Genomic DNA, 22,443 nt, shown 5'->3' on the forward strand with positions numbered 1-22,443 from the left:
ATCCCAATTACTGTCGATTTGTAGTAAATTTTCAGATCAAAAGTGTGAGTCTCCTAATTTGTTCTTCTTTAGCAAGATTATTTTGGCTATTCTGACGCTCTTGTTTTGCCATATAAATTTTAGGATCCGTTTCTCAATTCTACAAAAAAAAAAGGCAACTGGGATTTTGACAGGAATCGCAATGAATCTGAACATCTATTTACTGATACATTTTTTATCAACACCCCAAGATGGGGCTCCTCTTCCAAAATGTCTGTGTTTCTATTGCTGTTGTCTGGTATATGGGGGGCAGCTTTAATGCGAATAGAACAGCTTAAAATCAAATCCTGCTTATCAAAAAAAAAAAAATCTCTATGGTCTCATATATCTTCTAAAGACCATGTAGCTCACTATCACTTTTCTTTCTGGCTGGGTCTAACTTTCGCATCTCTAGTGCATTGGATGAATGCTGAGCCAAGAGATCCAGCTTCTGGCAGACTGGCCAGGCCACTGAGATCTCATGAGGGTGGAGGACACATGGGGAGCTCCACATCTGTGGCTTTCCGTCCCTCTTCCCCGTTTCCCAGAGGCGAGTGCTGCTGCTGACCGGAAAATATGCAGGCACCTCTGGGGAGGCTGGTGGTGCTCAGACCTGCTGCCATGGGCTCTGGCGGCTCGTGAGGGCTTCCCCACACACCAGGATAACTGCAAAGATACTTTCATCATTTCCATTTTATTTCCTACCAATTCCCGGGGGCGTGGTTAAGAGAAGTTGGTCCTTTTAAAGTTTGTTTCCCGCAAATTTTTCTTAAACTTTTGGCATCTATGACATTTATCTGTTGTCAAGAGTTCGCAGGCAAAAAGAAAACAGTGAAGCGTTAAAGGAAAATCTATAGTAAAGCCGATTATGCAGAGCTCGATGGCTAGCTTTTTCACAGATTCCTATATGCCTCTAAGTCAGGATTTTTATTGGACACATGAAATGCTGTTGAGAAAAGTACGGTAATTGGTGTTTCTTGGCCTCTGCAAAGTGTAATGTGAACCCCTAGAGCTCCACCGCTAAAACGCACCTGAAAAAGCAGGCTTCACCTCATCGTTTAACCCACCCTGATGTCGGTGGCATGTTGGGAACCAACACTGAGCACCTCTGACATTATCCATCCACCAAGCAACACTGGTTACAACGGCCTCTTAAGCTGAAAGGTGGTACCTTACCTCCTGCCACCCGCAGAGAAGGCAATGACACTACCTGGTGTGTAATAGCAACAACAACAACAACATCTTAAGGAAACAACCTAAATCGCCCAGCAATAAGGATAGATTACATAAATTATAGATCATTTATTTAAAAGCCTATTACGGCAACATTGAAAATGATAACGAATATATGTATTTCCTGTTGTATAAAAACATTTGACATAACGTTAAACAGAAATGACAAGTTATAAAAAATAGAATTTATAAGTGGATCTCATTTGGTAAAAATTAAACACACCTCTCTCTGTTGATATACCAGCATGGAAAAAAAGTCTAGGGAATTATATAGTGTGCATAACAATCATGATGTCTGGGTAACAGCATTCTGGATAATTTTAATTTTTTTCTGTTTTCTCATCTACATTTTCCGAAGGATGGTCAATAAACTTTTAGGGGTGGCTGGCAACAGCCTGGGCGTGCAAAGGCCCCGGGCGCCAGGCCTAGCTTGAGAGAGCAATGAGATCATATGTACAGCCAACCTGAGTTAAAGTGAAAAGTACTCACTTATCCAGCAGGTTCTCCCTTGGTATCCGAACCTTGTGAAATATTAAAATCCCATTATCCACACCATGCAGACCTAGAGAGAGCAGAAAACAGCTGTAGGGGGCAAATCCGTGCTTGCATCAGAACTACTATTCCTGCTCCTTCCCAGGCCTGTCTCCACTAAAATCCCAAACCCTTTCTTTTACTCTCAGAGTGGCTGATGCTTCTCTAGTTGGGGTGGGGGTGGGGACGCTCTCTGTTTGTTTTTTTGAAGAGCTGTGTCTTCTGTGCTCCTGGGCTCAGGTGGAGGATGTGGACGCTGTGACTTTTTGAAGGAGGAGCTCTAGGCAGCAGAAGGAATGCCAGGGCAAACACAGAGAAGGCAGGAAAGCCACTTACTCCCCCAGCAATACAGAAGTCAAATTTTTCCTCCCTCCCAGAGCTTCCTTCCCAGAACAAGGGGTAAGTTTGTGGAGTCAAATGCCTAAAAGGACAAGAGAAAATGGCCACAAGGACAGCCGTGGGTGGTTGGGGTGATCCGACTCCCCGGAAGGCTCTTAAAAGCCACTGGACCTGTTTCCTAATGATACCTGTCAGAGTCTGGGGTCTACTTTTTGTTTATATCACACTTAGGAACATTTAATCTGAGGGGGAAAGAATCTGTATTAAACGTCTTTATTTAGAACATCGCCCCTTGACAAGGACACAGTTGCATTTAGGAACTTACAAGGAAACCAAAGCAGACTTTCTGCCAGTGTGTTAAATGTCTGGCACCACTTCACAAGAGCTGGGCCCTCTGCTCTCGGCAGCACTTGACTCAAGAGGGGCTTTCCAGGGACAGCACCAGCAAGGGCCTCAGTCACCCCTGAGAGCTACAGTTAGAGCACTCACAACCCCACCTGCAGGCCATTCCCACAGCCATGGCAGTGGTCAGTAAACACTGAGGGCCGAGGTGAGACTATCCCCTCTACCAAAGAAGTATTGTCTTCTTCCCCCTTTTCTCTTTGTATTCTTTTTTCCTTCTCCTCCCACCTGTTTCTTTGGCTTGGTTTGGCCTTGGCTGAGGACAACCGGTGGGACCCACAGGTATGGCCTGCTCTTACCAATTGTTATAGGTTGAATTGCGCCCCCTTCTCTCCCCCCCAAAAATTCACATGTTCGAGTTCTAACCCCCAGTACTTATGAATGTGACCTGATTTGCACAGGGTCTTTACAGAGATCATCGAGTTAAAAGCGGTCATTAGGATTGCCCTAATCCAAGGGACTGGCGTCCTTATAAAAAGGGGAAATTTGGACACAGACAGGCACACAAGGAGGGAGAATGCCATGCAAGCATGAAGACACCATCTACAAGCCAAGGAGAGAGGCCTGGCACAGATTCTCCCTCACAGCCCTCAGAAGGAACCAACCCCGCCAGCACCTTGATCTTGGACTTGTAGCCTCCGGAACTATGAGCCAATACATTTCTGTTGTTTAAGCCGCTCAGCCTGGGGTACAACAGCAAATTCGTCCACCGAGTCAGGCCTCGGGATTCCTCAGGGGCCTGCTAGGCACCACCACCAGGCTGTGGCCCAGGGGCAGGAAAGAGAGAGCCTCAACCTGCCCACTGAGAGCCCACGAGTCCAAGAAGAGGAGAGGAGGCAAAATTACTCAGGGCAAAGCTGCCTCGTGACTGGAAAATACGAGAGGCTGGGAGAAAATGAGGCCGATGCGTATTCATAAATGATCACCTTCACCATTCCCCCAACAGTTGTGACATCAGAGACTCCTATCGGGCTTCAAAATCAAAGAGTCTGCTCTGCCTTTACTGTTTTGGTGAGTTAGGGTGGACCCTCCTTGGGTGGGGCAGGGAGCGGGCAGGAAGTGCTAATGATGGTAGAAGAGGTGTCACCTGGGGACTCACCTTCCTTGTACATCATATCAATAGCTGTCACTCCCGGGTACAAGCTTCCATTTTCATCGCGGATGGGAACGATGAAACAGTGGGGCCCTGAGGACGGCAGAGAGACATTTGCTAAACTCTCTTTTCTAAAGCTACCATTAAAGCTTTATTCATTTTCTGGAACAGTCTACAATTGTGTTGATCCTGAAATTCAGTCAGTTCTAGGAGTGTGCACCACATAATAACAGTGTATACACCAGGCCCCCCTTGTCCACAGGGGATATGTTCCAAGACCCGGGTGAAGGCCTGAAACCATAGAAAGTACCGAACCCTATATATGCCATGCGTTTTCCTATGCCTACATACCTACCACGACGTTTAGTTTATAAATCAGGGGCACAGTAAGAGATTGACAACAATAGCTAATAATAAAATAGAACAATTATAACAATATACTATAATACGAGTTACGTGACTGTGCTCTCTCTCTCTCTCAAAATATCTTACTGCATTGCACCCACCCTTCTTGTGATGCAGTGAGATGATAAAATGCCTCCGTGATGAGACGAAGTGCGGGAAGGATGTAGGTAGGCGCTGTGGCAGAGTGACGCTACTGCCGACCCTCTGACCATACGTCAGAAGGAAGGTCATCTGCCTCAAGACTGCAGCTGACTGCAGGTAACTGAAATCGTGGAAAGCAAAACTGCACCCAAGATGGGGAGGGAGGACTACTGTAATGCCAAAATGTAATAATAAATTCAGTCATCGTGTGTGTTTAAGAAATAAAGTTGGCCCTGAGTTTATAAAAGATGAAACCAGTGCTGTGAAGTGCACTTTCCAGGTAAAGTGCTTGCTGGAAACTAGTAAGAGTGAAGAGGATTACTCTAGCTTTCTGTGCCAGCACAGACCTTGCGATCTTCCGTTTATGATAAGCTGAGCGAAGACCGCAGCGTAATTCCCATACATCGCATTTCCGATGTACATCTTCTCAGCATTTTCACATGGCGTGTCGATCACAAACTCCTACACAGGGAAAGAGGGACAGAGTTTTCCTTTCCTATGGCTCATCTCAACTCCTTGACTCCGTGCAATGATTATTGTGAAACAGATCCCCACCCTCCAGCAGGACGCACTCGGGCAATTTCACGGCAGGAGAGAAGGCAAAACCCCCAAAGCCCTGGTGATATATACTCAGCTCTCCCAAACACCCCATCTGCAAGGTTCACGAGAAAGAATGGCATGTCTAATGATCTGGGGGCCCTAGCTGGATGAGTCTACATCTGTGTGTTTTGTCTTGTCTGCTGGGCATTGCCCCTTCTGGAGAAATCACTTGGTTCCTCGTGCCCTCTGCTCTTGCCCAGGCCTTGGAAATCTCGACCTCATCGATACGGCTCTGTTGTTTAAATAGCAACTAACTGAAGGACAAAACTGTATGCTGGAATGTAAGCAAGATTAGTAGGCAACCATGACCTATTCCCACCATTGCTTAGAACCTCACCCCACACAATCCTGATTTTTATAAAAGGGAAAAAAAAACCTCATTTGAGCTTTTGGATGATTGTTTCAGATCCTGCTTCTCCGTTTTCTTGATTGATGAATATAATAATTAAAAGCCCCCCCCCCCAATGCATAAGCCCTTAAACTGAAGCATTTGTAAATAATTCTCTATCCTATAAAGGAAAGAATCTTTGAACACGCCACCCGGTTTGTCTCCAGCATATGACCAAGGATTCCAGCTCTGAACAGTTTGAAATTAACATTGTTCCAGAAGAAGATGGAGGGTTTTTCAGGCTCTGCACAACCTGGGTCATCTTTCTCCTCCTCTCGGGGAGCCAGTGCAGAATCACAATGGAAATGCTCCCCCCTTCACTTCTAATTCTGCTTCCCACCCGGGTTACCCTGAAACCTCTTGTCAAGGAGGCACTGACAGTAACTGCCAGCTCTGAATATAGGGTACCTGGGCAGGTCAGGGAATCCAGGGGAAATGGCTACAGAGCAGAACTACACGTTTAATTGGAGCTGACAATATCGAAGAGGTGGCCGAACTAAACCAACAAGCGATTGATCATGTAAAGATTATCTCAGAGTTCAGATTTTAAAGTATATAGACTACACTTCCCCGCTGGCCAAGAAATACATTCTTGAAGCCTAAGAAAACATTCTCTGACGTGTGTTTGCACAAGGAAACTTTTAACATGTGCAAGCGCTTTTCAGAAACATAAATGGACAAGCTGAATCTTTTTAAGAGAAGTCTCTGGAGACTGGCCTTGTCTTATCAGGCCAGCCAGGATTTCGCGAAGAAAGGAATTATTTGAGACTAGGGTGCAGTAACAACCACAACAAAAATGCCACCCAAAAACCCCGTGTGGGGAAGGGACGCTTACCCCTCGAGGCCAGGAAGGGAAGTGGCAGAGTAACACTGACCTGGCAGCAAAGATCAGGTGGGATGGGGAAGAGACAGGAGGCCATCCATCCCTGTAAATATCTGATACGCTCTGGGAAGGAGCTTTGTCACTTCTGGTGAAAACGTCAATTTGGGAAAGTCTGCATAAGCCAAAATGCTGGCACTGAAGCGGGATCTAAATAATGCACACCATGTGTGGTGGTTCCTACCAAAATTAGTTGTTGCAGGCCAACAAAATGGTCAGTACTGTACGCGCTTAAAAAAAAAAAAAAAAAAGGCTCTGGCCAAAGATCTCGTAGCCTCATTTATTTTTGCTACTTAGCATAAAATGTAAACCTGAAATTCTCTCTTACCTCTTAATTATCCCTACCACGACCCAGGCCACTGTCCAAAAATAAAAATAAAACAGCCAACCCACAGACATGAACAACCAAAAAATATAAGAGACTGAAACAGTCCTGGAGGGAGAGAGGGCTCACTGGATATGCTCTCACATTTTAAAAGGGAAATGAAGGGGGGAACACAGAAAGCAATGAAGGAGAAATTCATTCCCTGCTATGTCAATTCTCAGCGGCCTGAGTTTATGATGGGCTTATTCTCTCTCTCACTCCCACCGGAGGCAGAGTGTTCACCAGGGTGTCCTCAGCATTATGATTTCAGCTTTGCGGCTCCCCTGCAGACGGCGGCAGCTGCCGAAGCATGCCAGGTAGCTAAATCATTTATGCTGTTTGGGGAAAATGGGACCCACCTAGGGAAATGATTTTTGTGGGGGAAAAATAACTGTAAGAAGAAACAAGTAAATAAGAATTCTGGGTAGGGTTTCTTTTTTCCCCTTTAATGACAGCAAGGTGACCTCAGTACCGTGGTTTAGGGAAAGAAAAAATGGACCAGCCAAAAATTCAAAAGATGTTTGGTTGTCACGCCACCACTGGCAGGAAAGCTAAGCTGTTAGGGCCAGTCCCACTTGAAGCAGACTCACTCATTAACTACATACTGATAGTCAGTTTCTTAACCTCTGTGAGCCTCAGTTTCTCCACCTATCGAATAGGGACAATAATACCTTTCTAGAAAACTATAGGATATTTAACACAATGTTACATGTAGAGTCTAGCACACGCATGCTAAATTATCAGAAGTGGCTTACCATCATGTTATGGGATGGTTATTGCGAGGGAATATGGTAAAGTATACTGAAGGTGTTTGATACAGAGCCTGAAACATAGTGAACATTCAATACATGTCAGCTCTTATTCTTGCTATGACCTTGGACATGACTGACTATTGTAAAGAACTAGCATCTAGGCAGGAGGACAGGATGAACATACTCCAATACAACCCTCGTTTGAATCTGTCATTCTAAACCCTGATCACCTCTAACTAGCATTTGTGGGTTGGGAAAACCTGCAAAAAAAGTTCAGATTCTAAAGGACAATCTAGCAAAAATGGAGAATAGACTGAGTAACCACACCTACACTCATGCCCCATGCTTGCACACCCGTATTTACCCAAACTCATGTCTAGAAAGAACTTCAAACTTTATGTATTCCTTTGTATTTCTTAGGAAAACCCAGTATCAAACAAGAAACTACGAAGGAGAGTGAAATAAGTAAGTAGTTTCTTTATTCAGGGGGAGTAGGAGCTAAAGAAATGGGGACTTCCTTAGATTTTAGAGCAGGGTTTTCGCCCTACAGGGTGTGACGCATTCGTGGAGAGGGATCAGTTTAGAGAGTCTTGATGAACTCTTTTGTATTAATGAGAATGGAAGGGAAACTAATGAAGTTGACCACTTATACGAAAGGTAGTGAAAGCAAGATTGTTTTGTGAAATTCTGTTTGGGTCGCCATGTGAATTTTTGTGTAGATCACAGTTAAAAACACAGCCTCATGCCGGTAATGAAGGCTTGGTTTCCGGTAAGGAAACACCAGCACACACAGTGCCCTCCTGCCCCATGGTGCAAAGGGGAGTGCAAACAAAAGCATCTCTTCCAGTCATTTACCCACTGCTGTAGGGAAGGATGACAAAATGGTGCTGGTACTGTTCTCACAGAGTTGTCACAAGGCATCCAACTAACAAGAGCATGTAAAGTGCGTAAAACAGTGCCCGCACACGGTAGGTGCTGTCAAAGTGTTGGCTGATATCAGACACATGAAGCCTGAGCATATGTCCCCCTCCACTGAAGCTCTTAGGCATTTGTTCTAAATCTGAGCGCTTCAGGCCAGAGAGCACACAGAGAGGACGTGAGGTTGGCCTCGGGAAGAAGGACAGTCTGGTTCTGAACAGGTCTTCCTGCCGCCCTGAACTGCAGAATAATAGGCAGCATCCTCACCTGCGCAGAGAGGTCAAAGGTGGCCTCAGTCTGGATCCCTCGCACGTTGCTCCCATGGCCCCTCTCAGTCATTGCAAACATCCCAGTGTATTTCTGCTCCTGGAGTTTACAAGACATTAGAAGGGAATTAGCTAGTCAGATGCTTGCTCTAACTGCAGACCTCTGATCATCAAGGATGTGGGTGAGAGAGGGAGAGGTGAGTTGGAGATAATTATAAGAGTTCAGCCTGGTAACAGCTAATGTGATAACAACATGACAATCCTTTTAAAAAATAGTCTTGAACTTCTCATTCTGAACAAGATTCTCGCGGACAATAATTCTCCGGTTTATTTTCTTTCTCTGCAAACATGCACACATGCACACATCTAGCTACAATGAATTTTTAAGGCTCTCCATAGAAGAAGACATCTATTGAGGTACATGCCATACCTGGAGTGGCTGAAGCCACTTAGTTACATGTCCTGGGCTTCCAAGGTTCCTGATTGCACCACCAAACAGCCAGTAAATTATTCCACACTGAAAGCAAGGACAACATAGACCACCGTTAGCGAGAGTCAACAATTTAATGACAGCTAAAACCCTGGCCAAACTCCATTCAAGGAGCATTTGTTTAGCTTATCAAGCTTTACATAAGCCCCACAAGTGGCAAAGCATCCATGCCCTTCCCCCTTCATTGCTTGGAATGCTCCAGTTCCTTTCTTCAGGCATAGCTCATGGTTGTCTCTCTTGGACAGGCCACCCCAACACCACAAGGCATCAGTCCTCCATCCTCAGGCCTATCCATTTCAGCCCACCAAATGACCCTTCTGTTTTTCATTTTATTGTATTTCTTCATGATAAGTGCACACCTTAATCCCCAACCCCCTATTTCCCCTATCCTCCTCACCCACCTCTCCTCTGGTACCCATCAGTTTGTTCTCTACAGTTAAGAGTCTGTTTCTTGGTTTGTCTCTCTCTTTTTTTTTTCCTTTGCTCATTTGTTTTGTTTCTTAAATTCCACATATGAGTGAGATCATATGGTATTTGTCTTTCTCTGTCTGACTTATTTCACTTAGCATTGTACTCTCTAGATCCATCTATGTTGTTGCAAATGCAAGATTTCATTCTTTTTATGGCTGAGTAATATTCCATTATATATATATACCACATCTTCTTTATCCATTCATCTGTCAATGAACACTTTGGGCTGCTTCCATAATTTGGCTATTGTAGATAATGCCGCTATAAACATAGAGGTGTAAGTATACCTTTGAATTAGTGTTTTTTGTATTTTGGGGGTAAATACCTAGTATTGCAATTATTGGATTGTAGGGTAGTTTCTATTTTTAACTTTTTGAGAAACCTCCATACCGTTTTTCACAGTGGCTGCACCAATTTGCATTCACACTGACAGTGCAAGAAAGTTCCTTTTTCTCTACATCCTCACCAACACCTGTTTCTTGTGTTTTGTATTTTACCATTCTAACAGGTGTGAGGCGATATCTCATTGTAGTTTTGATTTGCATTTCCCTGATGATGAGTGACGTTGAGCATCTTTTCATGTGTCTGTTGGCCATCTGTATATCTTCTTTGGAGAAATGTCTGTTCATGTCTTCTGCCCATTTTTGAATTGGATTATTTGTTTTTTTGGGTATTGAGTTGTATTAGTTCTTTATATATTTTGAATATTAATCCTTCATTGAATATGTCAGTTACAAATACATTTCCCATACAGTAGGTTGACTTTAGTTTTGTTGATAGTTTCTTTCACTGTGCGGAAACATTTTGTTTTGATGTAGTCCCAATAATTTATTTTTGCTTTTACGTGCCTTGCCTCAGGAGACATATCTAGAAAAATGTTGCCACAGACAATGTCAGAAAGATTATTGCCTGAGCTGTCTTCTAGGATTTTTATGGTTTCATGCCTCACATTTATGTTCTTTAATCCATTTTGAGTTTGTTTCTGTGTATGGTGAAAGAAAGTGGTCCAGTTTCATTCTTCTGCATGTGGCTGTCTAGTTTTCCCAACACCAGTTGTTGAAGAGATTGTCTTTTTCCCATTGTATATTCATTCCTCCTTTGTCAAAGATTAATTGACTGTATATTTGTGGGTTTATTTTGGGTTTTCTGTCTAGTCCATTGATCTATATCTCTGTTTTTATGCCAGTAATACATGCAGTTTTAATTACTACCACTTTGTAATATAACTTGAAATCTGAAATTGTGATACCTCCAGTTTTGTTTTTCTTTCAAATGACACTTCCGAATGTTCCCTCTGCCTTGTCTGCTCAGGGGTTAGCTTAGTGCCTGGCATGTAGAAGATGTGTAACAAAGTATTTGTGCACTGATCCCAGGCACTGGCCCAGTCTGCAGAGGTGAGCCCTACCATGAGAAACAGTCAGCAAACAGGAAAGCTGATGGAAAATGCAATCCTGCACAATGGGCAGGCACTCAGCCTGGGATGAGACAGCCTGGGCTCAAAGCCCAGCTCAGCTACCCACTGGCTGTGGGACCTTAGACAAATGGCAATCCTCAGTTTCCACATCTGACAAATGCAGTGAGTGATGAGTGCTCCCACTTACTGAGCACTCAGCCTTCTAAGCATTGAGCTTCATACACACAAACCCACTGATTCTCACAACCACCCTGGGAAAAACACATCAGCACCCCCACTTGACAGACAAGGACACTGAGGTTCAGAGAGAGGAATGACCTGCCCAAGGCTGCACCCTGAGATGGTGCGCAGGGCTGGGGTCCAAACCCAAGCTGCCTAATGCCTTATAGCACTTCATAAGATTGCGAGAATTCAGTGATGGTCAACTGCCAAGTACTTTCGTCTTTTATAAACCCTGGAAAAGTGTTGCTGGCAAGGAGGAAGTGGAGGAGGAGAAAGATGAGGAGGAAGATGAGAAGGAAGGGTAGCTGGAGCGGGGCCATTTGAAGGGAGTAGGGGACTGATGACAAAGACAAAGGAGCTCAAGTGTATAGACACTGGCTGTGTCTTCAGGTTAGCATGACTTCCTCTGCCCCAGCCCCTAGCCCCGGCTTTCCTCTGGGGAGTCCTCCTCTCCCACAGTCAGTCCAAGCGGTTTGTGGCTGATGTTGACCTCCACCCCCAGCTCTAGGGTGAGCTTGGGCCCAGGATTGGCTGATCTGCATAATATCTATAATATCCTGGCTGTAGGGGATGTCTTCAGCATAAACCCGTGGTCTGGGTGGGTCCAACCATAGCATCCTCTGGGATACATGGGTGAGCCAGGAGGCAAAAGAAGCCCTCTCTTTTCCACTGCAGTGGAATCTGGAAGCATGGAGGCCTAGTGCTGCTGGCTGCTCTTGCCATCATGAGAGCTGGTGTATGAAACCAACACATGAGGTCAAGGTGGGGAGAAGGAGACAAATCAGAGACATGAGAGAGACCAGGTACCACACAGCCATACCTGCTTCACTCTGGACTCTTCAGTTACAACAGCCAATAGGTACCCTTTTTTCCTGGGGTCGTTACATTTGAACAAACTTGAGTGGACACAGTAACCCCAAGTAAGACCTTGCAGGAAGGGAAATAGCAGGAATGGACTCTTCAGATGCTCCCGCCTGGAATCTTCAGATGCTCCCGCCCGAGAACTGTCACCAGCCTCTGGCAAGAACTAGTCCCCGCACTCCACATGTGTGATGGGCCTGACACTAACTGTCTGAAAGGCACTTCACCAACTTTAACAGCTCTGACATCATGACAGACGGATTTCATTAATCACATCTGACGTATGAAGTACTTTCGTTTGGAGAATCATAAAGGGTCCTCAGAATCATCATGACACTGCAAATCACATTGCTAATTCCCGCCCAGGAAGATGCAGTCAATCCAAGTAGTGATTTTTCCTCGTAAATCATCTTGGAAATCAAGTCAAAGAAAGTCGTTTTTCTAAAACTAAAACAGGTTGAATTTTCCACCCCTAAATCTTATCTCTAGCTCATGGCTAATGTATTCTTTACAAATATATTCCTCTTCTAGATTTTAAATCCTTTCCTCCTCTTTAGAAAGGGGGCGGGGAGAATATTTTATCCACATTCATTAAATGTCATTAGTAGGAGCACTGGGCTTGTGAATGGAACCTGTAGGTGTGGAGAAACTGCAGCAGTTAACAGAGGTGGCGTCCGTGTGACCCCAATCCAGATGGTCACTTAAAATGTGAGGATTTTCCCCCAAGTGCTGGTCAGTGTTTTGCCAAAGCCACATTCTCTGAAAGGCAGATACTCTGACCCAATGGGGGCGATGCAGGGGGAGCACCTGAGGGTTCCAAGCAGATGACTCTCTGGCCTGACACAAGCTTCCAGCAGGTGCCTCCTGTGAGAAGCATGGACCCCAGCCCAGCCAGCAGAAAGGAGGTGCCCACCAAGCAATGACTGAGGTAAAACCAGTGAGCAGTGGTCAGATCACAGTGGTGAGAAGCAGGGGCATTCAAGGTAGCTTCTGGAGACAGAGCTGATGGGTTGGATTTGGGAGAAGAAGGCAAGAGAGGACTCTAGGTGACACCTGAGTTTTTGGCCTAAGCCTCCAGAGGGATGATGGCCCATCAACTGCTTAGTGAGGGCCAGGGGTGGGGGGGTTGCTTGCAGGAGGAGCCAGGAAGGAGGGGATGGATTCACCAAGACAGGGATGCAGAAACTGAATGAAGGGCACTAATCTATCACCAGGGAGCAGGGCAAAATGTCCTCCTCAGCGAGCACTGTGTCCACTGCTGTCTTCACTGCCCAGTGGGCACCCTGGCCTCCAGCCCACTTCAGCAGACAGGACCCAGAGAAGTCTATTTGTTCTGAGAAAGACCAAAGAAAGCAGTGGCAAGGAACTAAGACAAAGGAGAGGACACCTAATAAAATCTCTAAATCTGTGCGTATCTTGCGTTGTTTTTTGGGAAAGCTCCCTCTCTCCTTTCTCACTTGTCTGGAGGAGGAGAAGGACGGCTGCATCACGTACATGAGGTCATGAACACAACATGCCCAATGATAGCTGGCAGTAGCTTCTGGAGGCCACGGTCAGAGCTACCTGGGGCTGGAAACTGTGGTCAGGATAGGTTGAAGGGGTTCAAGGATGGGGCCTCTTAACTTCCTCTTAAATGATGACTAGCAAGAAAGACATCCTACCATGGCAGGGAGAGCTAGTGGGCTGGAGCTGGAACACAGGTTGTTTTCACCTCAATCCATTGACTGAGTCACTACCTAGAAGACTTCCAGGAAGGGCTCTGGGCCACATCTTGGGAGGTATATCCCGTCCACTTATCAAGGTCCTGCTACATGCCAGCCATGGCATGTAGCTCCTCATAGGAATCATATAAATCTGAACACAGCCCATGAATGGGCATCAGCAGCACCATCTTCACAGAAGAGAAAACAAAGGTCACCCATCATGAGCTTAGATGTAGAAGGAACTTGTGTGAACTCTGACTACGAAGTCCTAGAGACAGGACGTAAACCCACATCATTCTGACCATCTCCCTGCCACGATGGAACAGGCAGGACTGTCATGCATGCCAGGAAGTCTGCCAGCCATGGCTGTGACAGGCCAGGCTCTTTCAGGCCCTTCCTACACCATAGTCCAACAGCGGGTCCCCTAAAGACACTTCGAGTGAATTCAGATTCTTTTCATTCCAAGAGCAAATGGAACACACTGAGGCACTGCAGGTGGTTTTTGAGACAGTGGTGACCCCAGAAAGGATAGTGCTATGGACTTCATTGGGTTCCCCCCAAAATGCATACGCTGAAGCCTTAACCCTCAATGTGATGGTATTAGGATAGGGGTCTTTGGGAACTAATTAAATTTAAATGAGGTCATGAATAGAGCCTTCAATGGGCTCCATTGGATTAGTGCCATTATAAGTGATACCAGAGAGTGCTGTCTCTTTCTGTCTCTCTCTACCCAATCCCAATGTGAGGACACAGTGAGAAGGCAGCCATCTACAGGAAGAGAGTCCTCACCAGGAATTGAATCAGCTGGACCTTGATCTTGCCAGCCTCCAGAAATGTGAGAAAATTGATTTCTGTTATTTAAGCCACGTGAACTATAATATTTTATCATGGCACCCCAAGCAAACTAAGATAGATAGTAGGGGTGGTTCAAATAAAGAAAAAGGGGAACAGTCATGGGGAAGAAGAAAAGGAAGCATGTCACATTTCTTTGGGCCCTAGAGTCCTTCCAGACTGCATCAGTGTGTCTGGTAGAAGACCTTGGGCTGATTCCCAAGCTAAAGCAGGGATTCAAAGCCCTCAGCAAAGGAAGTCTTTTCTTGGCACCTCTCACTTTCCCACCCCACACGCCACCCCAACCTCACTGTGAGTCACTCTCAGAGCAGCCCCTGGCCCTGCCACCACTTGGCTGTGTTAGTCCAACTATGTTTGTCTAAAATGCTCAGGAACACCCAGAGCTTTTGGATAACACAGACGTGGAGGGAGAGAGAAAAGGGTCCCAGGCCTGTGGAGCACAGATGACTTACATGAACTGCTGCGGACACTCCCTCATCAGGCTTACAGCCAGCTCATATGCAGGTGTAAAAGGAAAGCAGGCAGAGGCTTCCAGCTGCTCGGGGGCTGGCAGCGAGGTCTGGGGATGCCCTGACCAACCCAGGGCTCATAGGAACTCTTCTGAGCACACCACATCTCCCTCCACACCTCCCTCCCTCCCATTGGAAAGACAGACATGGCCCTTCTGGACTGGACTCGGGGCACCATCTACACATTCCTCTAACCGTCTGGGAGATCCAAGCACAAGAAAAACAAGTCCTCTGCAATGGATGATGTGTGGGAAAGCAAACAGGGTTCATGATAACTTGTGATAAATTTTTAAAGTTTTTTTTTTATTGCATCACAATGCATTTAACATAAAGTTTGTGTTTTAGCCATTATTAAATATACAATTCAACGGTATGAATTAGATGCATACTGTTGTGCGGCCATCACCACTATCTATCTCCAAAACTTATTCATCACCCAAACGGAAACTCTGTGCCGTGCCACCCCTTCCCGTTCTCCTGCTCCTCCAGCCTCTTGTAACCCATACTCTGCTTTCTGTCTCTATGAATTTGCCTATTTAAGAAATTTCATGTTAAGTGGAATCGTACAGTATTTGTCTTGTTGTGTCTGGCTTATTTCACTTAGCGTCATGTTTTCAAAGTTCATCCATGTTGTAACATGTACCAGAACTTCATTCCTTTTGATGGTCGAATGATATTCCATCATATGTATGTACCACATTTTGTTTATCCAGTCATCTGTTGACAGACACTTGCTTTGTTTCCATCCTTCAGCTATTGTGAATAATGCTGCAATGAACATTGGCACACAAGTATCTGTTTGATTCCCTGTTTTCAGTACTTTAGGATATATACCTAGGAATGGATTTCCTGAGTCATACAGTGATTTTACATTTAACCTTTCTAGTAAGGTCTGCTTCGATTCTATGTATTCAATTCTCCTGTATTGATACTATGTAACAAGAACGTAGGGGATGATCATCTTCAAGAAGTTTGCCCTCTAGTGGTGCTACGAGATATACAGCAATTAGACACATGAATAAATTCAGAAGATCAAAGTAGGCACATACTGTGGCAGACAACTGTAACGTACAAAGACAGAAGACAAGTAGATGGGATTTAAATTGCAGGCTTGAGAGAGGCTTCCCTGAAGGGAGGACCATTGGGCTGGGACTTGAAGAATGAACAAGCGTCAGGCAGGTGAAGGAGGGGAAAAAAAAACCCATTCTAGGGTGATGGCAAGGGTGGCCAAAGGTGGATGAGAGGAATGAAAGGAGGCCAATACGTCAGGTCTCCTAGGGAGGAGGACAAAGTAAGACAGAAGGTATCCGGAGAAGTGAGTAGGGCCAAACCACATAAGGATCTGTGAGCCATATCAAAAATAGGAGGGCTTATCTAAAGCATAAGGGGAAGAAGTTTTAAGCAGAGGAGTGACATGATCAGAGAAGCATTTTTAAAGACCTAGTTCTTTTTTTTTTTTTTTTAAGATTTATTTATTTGTTTGAGAGAAAGAGAGCACGGGACGGGGGTAGAGAACAAGGGAAAGGCAGAGAGAATCTCTAGCAGACGTCCCACAACCCTTGATCCCACAACCCTGAGCTCACAACCTAAGCCAAACTCAAGAGTAGAATGCTTAACTGAACCAGCCAGACACCCCAAGACCTATTTCTTTAAATCTATTCATATTTTCTTCTAGGATACTCAGGAGCAGAACTTTTTCAAAAGCTCTTTATTTTGGAATATTTCAGCCAAAATACAATAGTATAATGAACTCAACAATGACCAGCTCATGGTCCATTTTGCTTTTCCCCCCAATCCACTTTCCCATTCTACACCCCAGGTAATCTGGAAGTTTATCCTAGACATCTTGTCATTCCATCCCTATATATGTCCTATACATCTGTAAAAGATAAAGACTCTTTCTAAAAATATAACCCTAAAACCATTACCCCCACCTAAAAATATAATAATAATTCTTTAATATCACCAAATATCCAACATTTACATTTCTCCCACTGACACATAGTTTTTCTTTACAATTTGTTTGAACCAGAATCTAAATAATGTCCACACACTGCAAGTGGTTCAAATGCTTCTTAAGTCTGCTTTAAACCACAGGCTTCCCCTCCCTTATTCATTCAAACATTCCCTGCACAACTCTAGGCGTTAGGGTCAGTGCAAGACCCTAAAGATGCTAAGGAGAGGGCTCCCCACCTAGAATGCTGGAACACCCGATGGGGACTTCTGCATGACCACACCCCACCACAAGCTTGCTGAAAAGAAGGAGGTAGAGAGCGATATGGGGAAAAAAACACAAACTGAGGATCGTGAGTCTAGACCACGGACCTCTAGTATTTCTCAGAGGGGAATCTATTTGTTGCATCTCAGCTGAATTTCTTCTGCCTGGAAGCCGCAGCCAGCCCAACTAGGAGGGAAGAGACCCTGCCTGGCTGAAATCACAGGGAACCCAGTCTCCCCCCCAAAGGACCTATGGTGGGTGCCTTCACCACCAGTGAACTCACAGTTTTCTTTGTTTTTAATTCCTGCTCATATCTAAATGTCTACAAGGCCAAAAATAATAATAATAACTGCCATTTTGGACTTAAAAATGACTGACCTGGCTTTCTTGTCTGTTCATTCTCTCTTCATGTTCTAGTTATTTCTCCCCTTTGGGGACATCAGGACTGAATGTTTGGATGCAGGGACCTATTTTGAGGCACGGTGGTGTCCAGGGAGACAAAGGAGAGCATATGCAGGCCTGCACAAATGGCCCTCCACTGGGAACTTAGGGTTCCATGAGGAACCATGGCCATCACACCTGCTGGACTATTCTGTTCATCATCCTTGGCGAGCTGGGACATGCAAAGCAAGCCCACGGTACAGTGCCATTTTATACCCCAATAAACAGCAAAAATGGAGACGTCTAAGAAATCCTAAGTGTTGTCACATATTCACCAAAGGAATATGAAAAATGAATGAACTCCCATCCATATATCATTCTCAAAATGGTGAAACTACAAAGATAGAGAATAGATTAGTGGTAGCCAAGGAACAGGAATGGGATGGGGACTGGGTACAACTGCAAATGGGTAGCACTGTAAGTTTCTTTGTGGTGATGAAACAGTTCTAGACCTTGATTATGGTGGTGGTCGCGTGAATCCATATACGGGACCAAACTGCATAGAACTACACACACCCCTCCCTGCACACCCACACCTGGGGTGTATGTAAAAGCTAGTGAAATCTGAAGGTCTGTAGTCTAGTACTGTACAGCACTGTAGCAGTGGTGATTTCCTGCTTTCACACTGCATTACGGCTCTATAAGATGTCACCACAGAGGGAAGCTGGGTGAAGAGTTCATATAACTCTATGTACTATTCTTGCAACTTCCTGTGAGCATTATTATTTCAAAATAAAAAGCTTTAAAAAAAACAAATACGAAGGCAGTGGCATGCCACAATACAGGTTGATCTTAGTGATCATATTTACGTGAAGAAAGTAAATCATGAATGATTATGAGACTTTTTCTAAAATTAAAACAAATGAAAATAATCGTTTGACAGTGCAGTACAACAAAAAGAAAAGCCAAGAACAAACAAGCACGAGGTTGAATATAATGGTTAAAGAGGAAGTCAGGCAGATGGGTTGTAAGGTGTGCCATTTTACAAGCATCTATTCCAATAGACAGACTGATACCTGTGTGGTTCCACTGTGCTCCTTGCCCTTCCAAACTAAGTATCAGCTCATGAAGGGCGGGGCGCCCAGAGCCTCTCACCTTTACTGCTGTGGCCATGTCCGCTATGGAGAGGACTTCTCCTATGACCAGGCTCCGACTGACAAAATTCTTTGTTTTCTCTGCCTGAAAACACGACAGAGCCAATGTCAAGGTCTCCTTATGGTTTTAAAATTAATTAACATTTTAACTTAACATCTTTATAATTAACATATGTTACTTTTTTTTTAATGTTTTTTTATTATATTGTTAGTCACCATACAGTACATCCCCGGTTTCCGATGTAAAGTTCGATGATTCATTAGTTGTGTATAACACCCAGTGCACCATGCAACACGTGCCCTCCTCACTACCCATCACCGTGAGTCCATCCCATTCCCCCACCCCTCTCCCCTCTGAAGCCCTCAGTTTGTTTCTCAGAGTCCATAGTCTCTCATGCTTCATTCCCCCTTCTGAATGCTAAGTGAAATAAGTCAAGCAGAGAAAGACAATTACCATATGATTTCTCTCATCTATGGAACATAAGAACTAGGAAGATTGGTAGGGGAAGAAAGGGATAAAGAAAGGGGGGGTAACGTATGTTACTTTTATAATAAAAATTCACCGCAATAAAAGCAATCTTTACATCATAAATACTCCCATGACCCTACTGAAATAAATGTTTTCATCCAGGTTTTTAACGTGGCCTTCCGGTCTCCGACCACCTACGAGGAGAGCCGACCGCATCCCCACGGAGGGCAGGCTTCTGACTCCCCTAGGGCCTTGTGCTTCCTTAACCAAGTTTGTCCCTCGCAGCTCCCAGGAGCCTGACACCCTCCACGCTTCTGCCTAGCAACGCAGGTTGTGCCTAGCAACGACGGTTCTGCCTAGCCCACCCGGCCTGCGGCCTCTCCACGTGGAGTGGCCGATTCTCCCAACAGGGGACGCCTGGCTCCAGTCCCCGCGACAACCTTGCTGGGAAGACAGAAGATCCGGAAGGTTTGGGAACATTGTGGACACAGGAAAAGCAATATTCTTCACTTTCCTTTCTAACCATAGACCATCTCAGCGCTTGGATGTATTAACACCATGAGGTCCCTGTCCTCCTTCACTGCCGTCGTCTCTGTTGCTGTGCACAACAGCCCAAAACCCCAAAGCTACGTGAGTATACTCTTCACCAGCGAGAAATGAGACAGGGCAGAAACCCTGAGGCTATTTTATTTTTAAAATTCAGAGGCAGGCGGCATTTCCTTAGAAGGTGGGGGGCCCCTGAGTGCCCAGATGGTAATCATCCACTGTTGGAATTAATGCTAGTCTCCCTTATTCTCCAGTCCCTCCTGAGACCCAGCCAACAAAGCTGGTGTTTGTTGCCCTTGTGTACCGCGTGTATACACGTGTGGTGTGTGCACACGTGTGTGTGTGTGTGTGTGTGCATGAGCCTGTGTGGACCTGTGCCTGAAAACTGCCCCACTGGCACCAGGATGATAACCAACCTTCCTAGAGTGACTCTCAGTTTCCACAATTAAGCTCTTTCCCCAAAACGCACTAGGTTTTCCCCTCCTGTAGGTTTTTACAATGTTTCTTTCAAGCATTATTAATTTTATCAAACAGCAGACTGTCAAGATTTATGACTCTTATGGTGGCTCCAACCCAATGCATCTTGTATTGATTATTTCTTAAAATAACTCCAGCTTGAACATGAACCATTGCATGGCTCCAGCTTCAGCTCGCACTGGAGAGTTAGTTACCAGCAAATAATTAAAAAACACAAAAACAAAAACAAAAAATCCCACAAAACTGTAGCGGATATTCGCAGACTTTTTCAGAGGGCCCATGTATCCTCTGTCCCGTGGATCCTCACAACCCTCCACGAGAGGCTAAGCAAGAAAGGAAGTACAGACCCCATGTAACAGAACAGTCTAGACTCAGGAGGTCAAAAGACTTGTCCAACCAGAATCACCTCGTAAGTGGAAAAGCAAGGCCAGAAACAAGATCTTCAGATTCCTCATATGGACATCTTGCCCCCACCCCTCATTATGAAGCGTATAGAAATCTCAGGACCCTGGGTGGCCCAGACTTTATTGCCAGTGCACCCCTTTTCTGTACCACCAGCCTTGTCCCCAGGAGACACCTGACATCAACACATCCCAGTGCCCAAGTGATCTTCCTGAGTGTCACCCCATCCTACATCATTACAACAAATCCTTTCTTACCTTAAACCACCTGCTCTGTTTTGGCCAAACCTAAACCATCAGGAATAAGTAAATCCCTCAGAATCCCCAACTGATCAAAGTTTTCTTCATATTTCATTCCCTCCATTTATATTGTTGATGCAAGAGCATGCCTTTGTCATTAATACTGTCCAACTGTGGTCATTTTTATCCACCAGTTTGAAATAAATTCAATCACATTTGCTAAAGAATCAACCCCAAACTTAGCCATCTTAGTGCATTATGAATTATTTATGATGATTATTTTCCTTCCCCAGTCTCTGCACGAGTCAGCGATCTTTGCTATTAGATCTGATGGGCAATGCCAGTATGAGTTTGCCATTGATCCTCTGGTGGTGATTTAAGCATTCATTTGGACTGGTCTATTTTAAGAAGTCAAGCAAAAGTTCCAGAACTAAGACTAGGCTTAATTTGATTGACTGCCTTACTGGCATATATTTTTAATATCTCCTCCATACAAATTATCTCTTTTCTTCAATTCCTTCATTTCTAATTCATTAATTGTTCTTAATTAAAGAATGTCTAATATTGACAAGTTTCCCCTCTCATTCAACTGACAACATAATGAATTGTCGGTACTGATATGATCAATAAATAATCAACATGTGTTTTTTGACATACATGTTTGCAGTATTTCTACATATCAATAGCTGCCTTCATTTAGACTTGATATATTCAAACCAAACTCAATTCCCATGTCAGAATGTTAGTTTGTATTAATTTTAAATGTTAATGACTCCATAAATGTATGGAGAATATGCTCAAGCTTATATTTTATCCTAAATTACACCCCATGCTATTTACATTTCTGCATAATAGATTGTCTCAAACAGAAAGAAGGTATTTTCCCTAAAATACCCCCCCCATTTCTTTAAAGAGCACTGCATGTATCAGACCTTTGTGATGCAATATTCTGTTATAAATCAAGTTCTACAGAAATATGCGTTTTGGTTTTATAAGCCCAGAGAGTCTCCACAAGTCATATATTCCTCTTCAACTAAAATCATCTTGACTCAGCACCGCTTGAGCCGTCTTTTCTCTGATATTAAAAGACCCTCACCACCCTCTTTATAACCCATCTGCAGTCCCAGCCAAGGGTACTGGACAGAAAGAGTTTCCTGATCTTAGTTTTCTATGACCAGTTTCCAACTGGCATATTTGCTTCTTCTACCTTCTGGTTTCAATTTTCTATTTTGGTTATGTTTTCTCAGTCTTATCGAATACATGTCCTTTGTTATAATTAACCTTGAATTGTTTTAGAAAGAGAAGGGGCGAGTAAAATATATAAATAAAATAAATAAATGGGCTTCAGGGACCCAATCATCTGGGGCCAGCCTAAATGAGACTCTTTCCTACTGGGCTAACCAGTCCTTAATCCTCCCTTGAAAAGAGATCCCAAGTCAAGCCACTTCATACATCTCCCACCACCATCTTGTGCCTGGACTATAGTAACAGCCTCCCAGCTGGCCTCCCTGCTTCTACTCTGCCCAAAAGATCAGACACTATGATCTTTTTTATTATTATTAAGGTAAAACTTACGTATAGTGAAATGCACAGAGCTTAAGTACATGAGTTCTGATCAGTTATCTCCCTGTGTAACCACCATGCCAATTAAGATTATAGAATGTTCCCATCTCTCCCAGAAAGTGCCTTCAAACCCCTTTTCAGA

General features: G+C 44.4%; 1 protein-coding gene across 1 annotated transcript in view; it reads right to left on the bottom strand.

Moving 5' to 3' along the window:
- The window catches only part of ACOXL (acyl-CoA oxidase like), a 306,567-nt gene that overhangs the window by 277,075 nt on the left and 7,049 nt on the right, over positions 1–22,443 (bottom strand). Inside the window, exons 2-7 of the mRNA XM_045808789.2 lie at positions 18,607–18,690; positions 8,761–8,847; positions 8,332–8,430; positions 4,510–4,624; positions 3,623–3,709; positions 1,741–1,813 (exon numbers count right to left, since the gene is read on the bottom strand). Coding sequence (XP_045664745.2) covers positions 1,741–1,813; positions 3,623–3,709; positions 4,510–4,624; positions 8,332–8,430; positions 8,761–8,847; positions 18,607–18,690 — 545 coding nt within the window. The remainder of the gene's footprint in view (positions 1–1,740; positions 1,814–3,622; positions 3,710–4,509; positions 4,625–8,331; positions 8,431–8,760; positions 8,848–18,606; positions 18,691–22,443) is intronic.

Source organism: Ursus americanus, chromosome 7, assembly GCF_024610735.1.
Source record: "Ursus americanus isolate L20-20 chromosome 7, mUrsAme1.1.p, whole genome shotgun sequence".
Classification (NCBI taxonomy): domain Eukaryota; kingdom Metazoa; phylum Chordata; class Mammalia; order Carnivora; family Ursidae; genus Ursus; species Ursus americanus.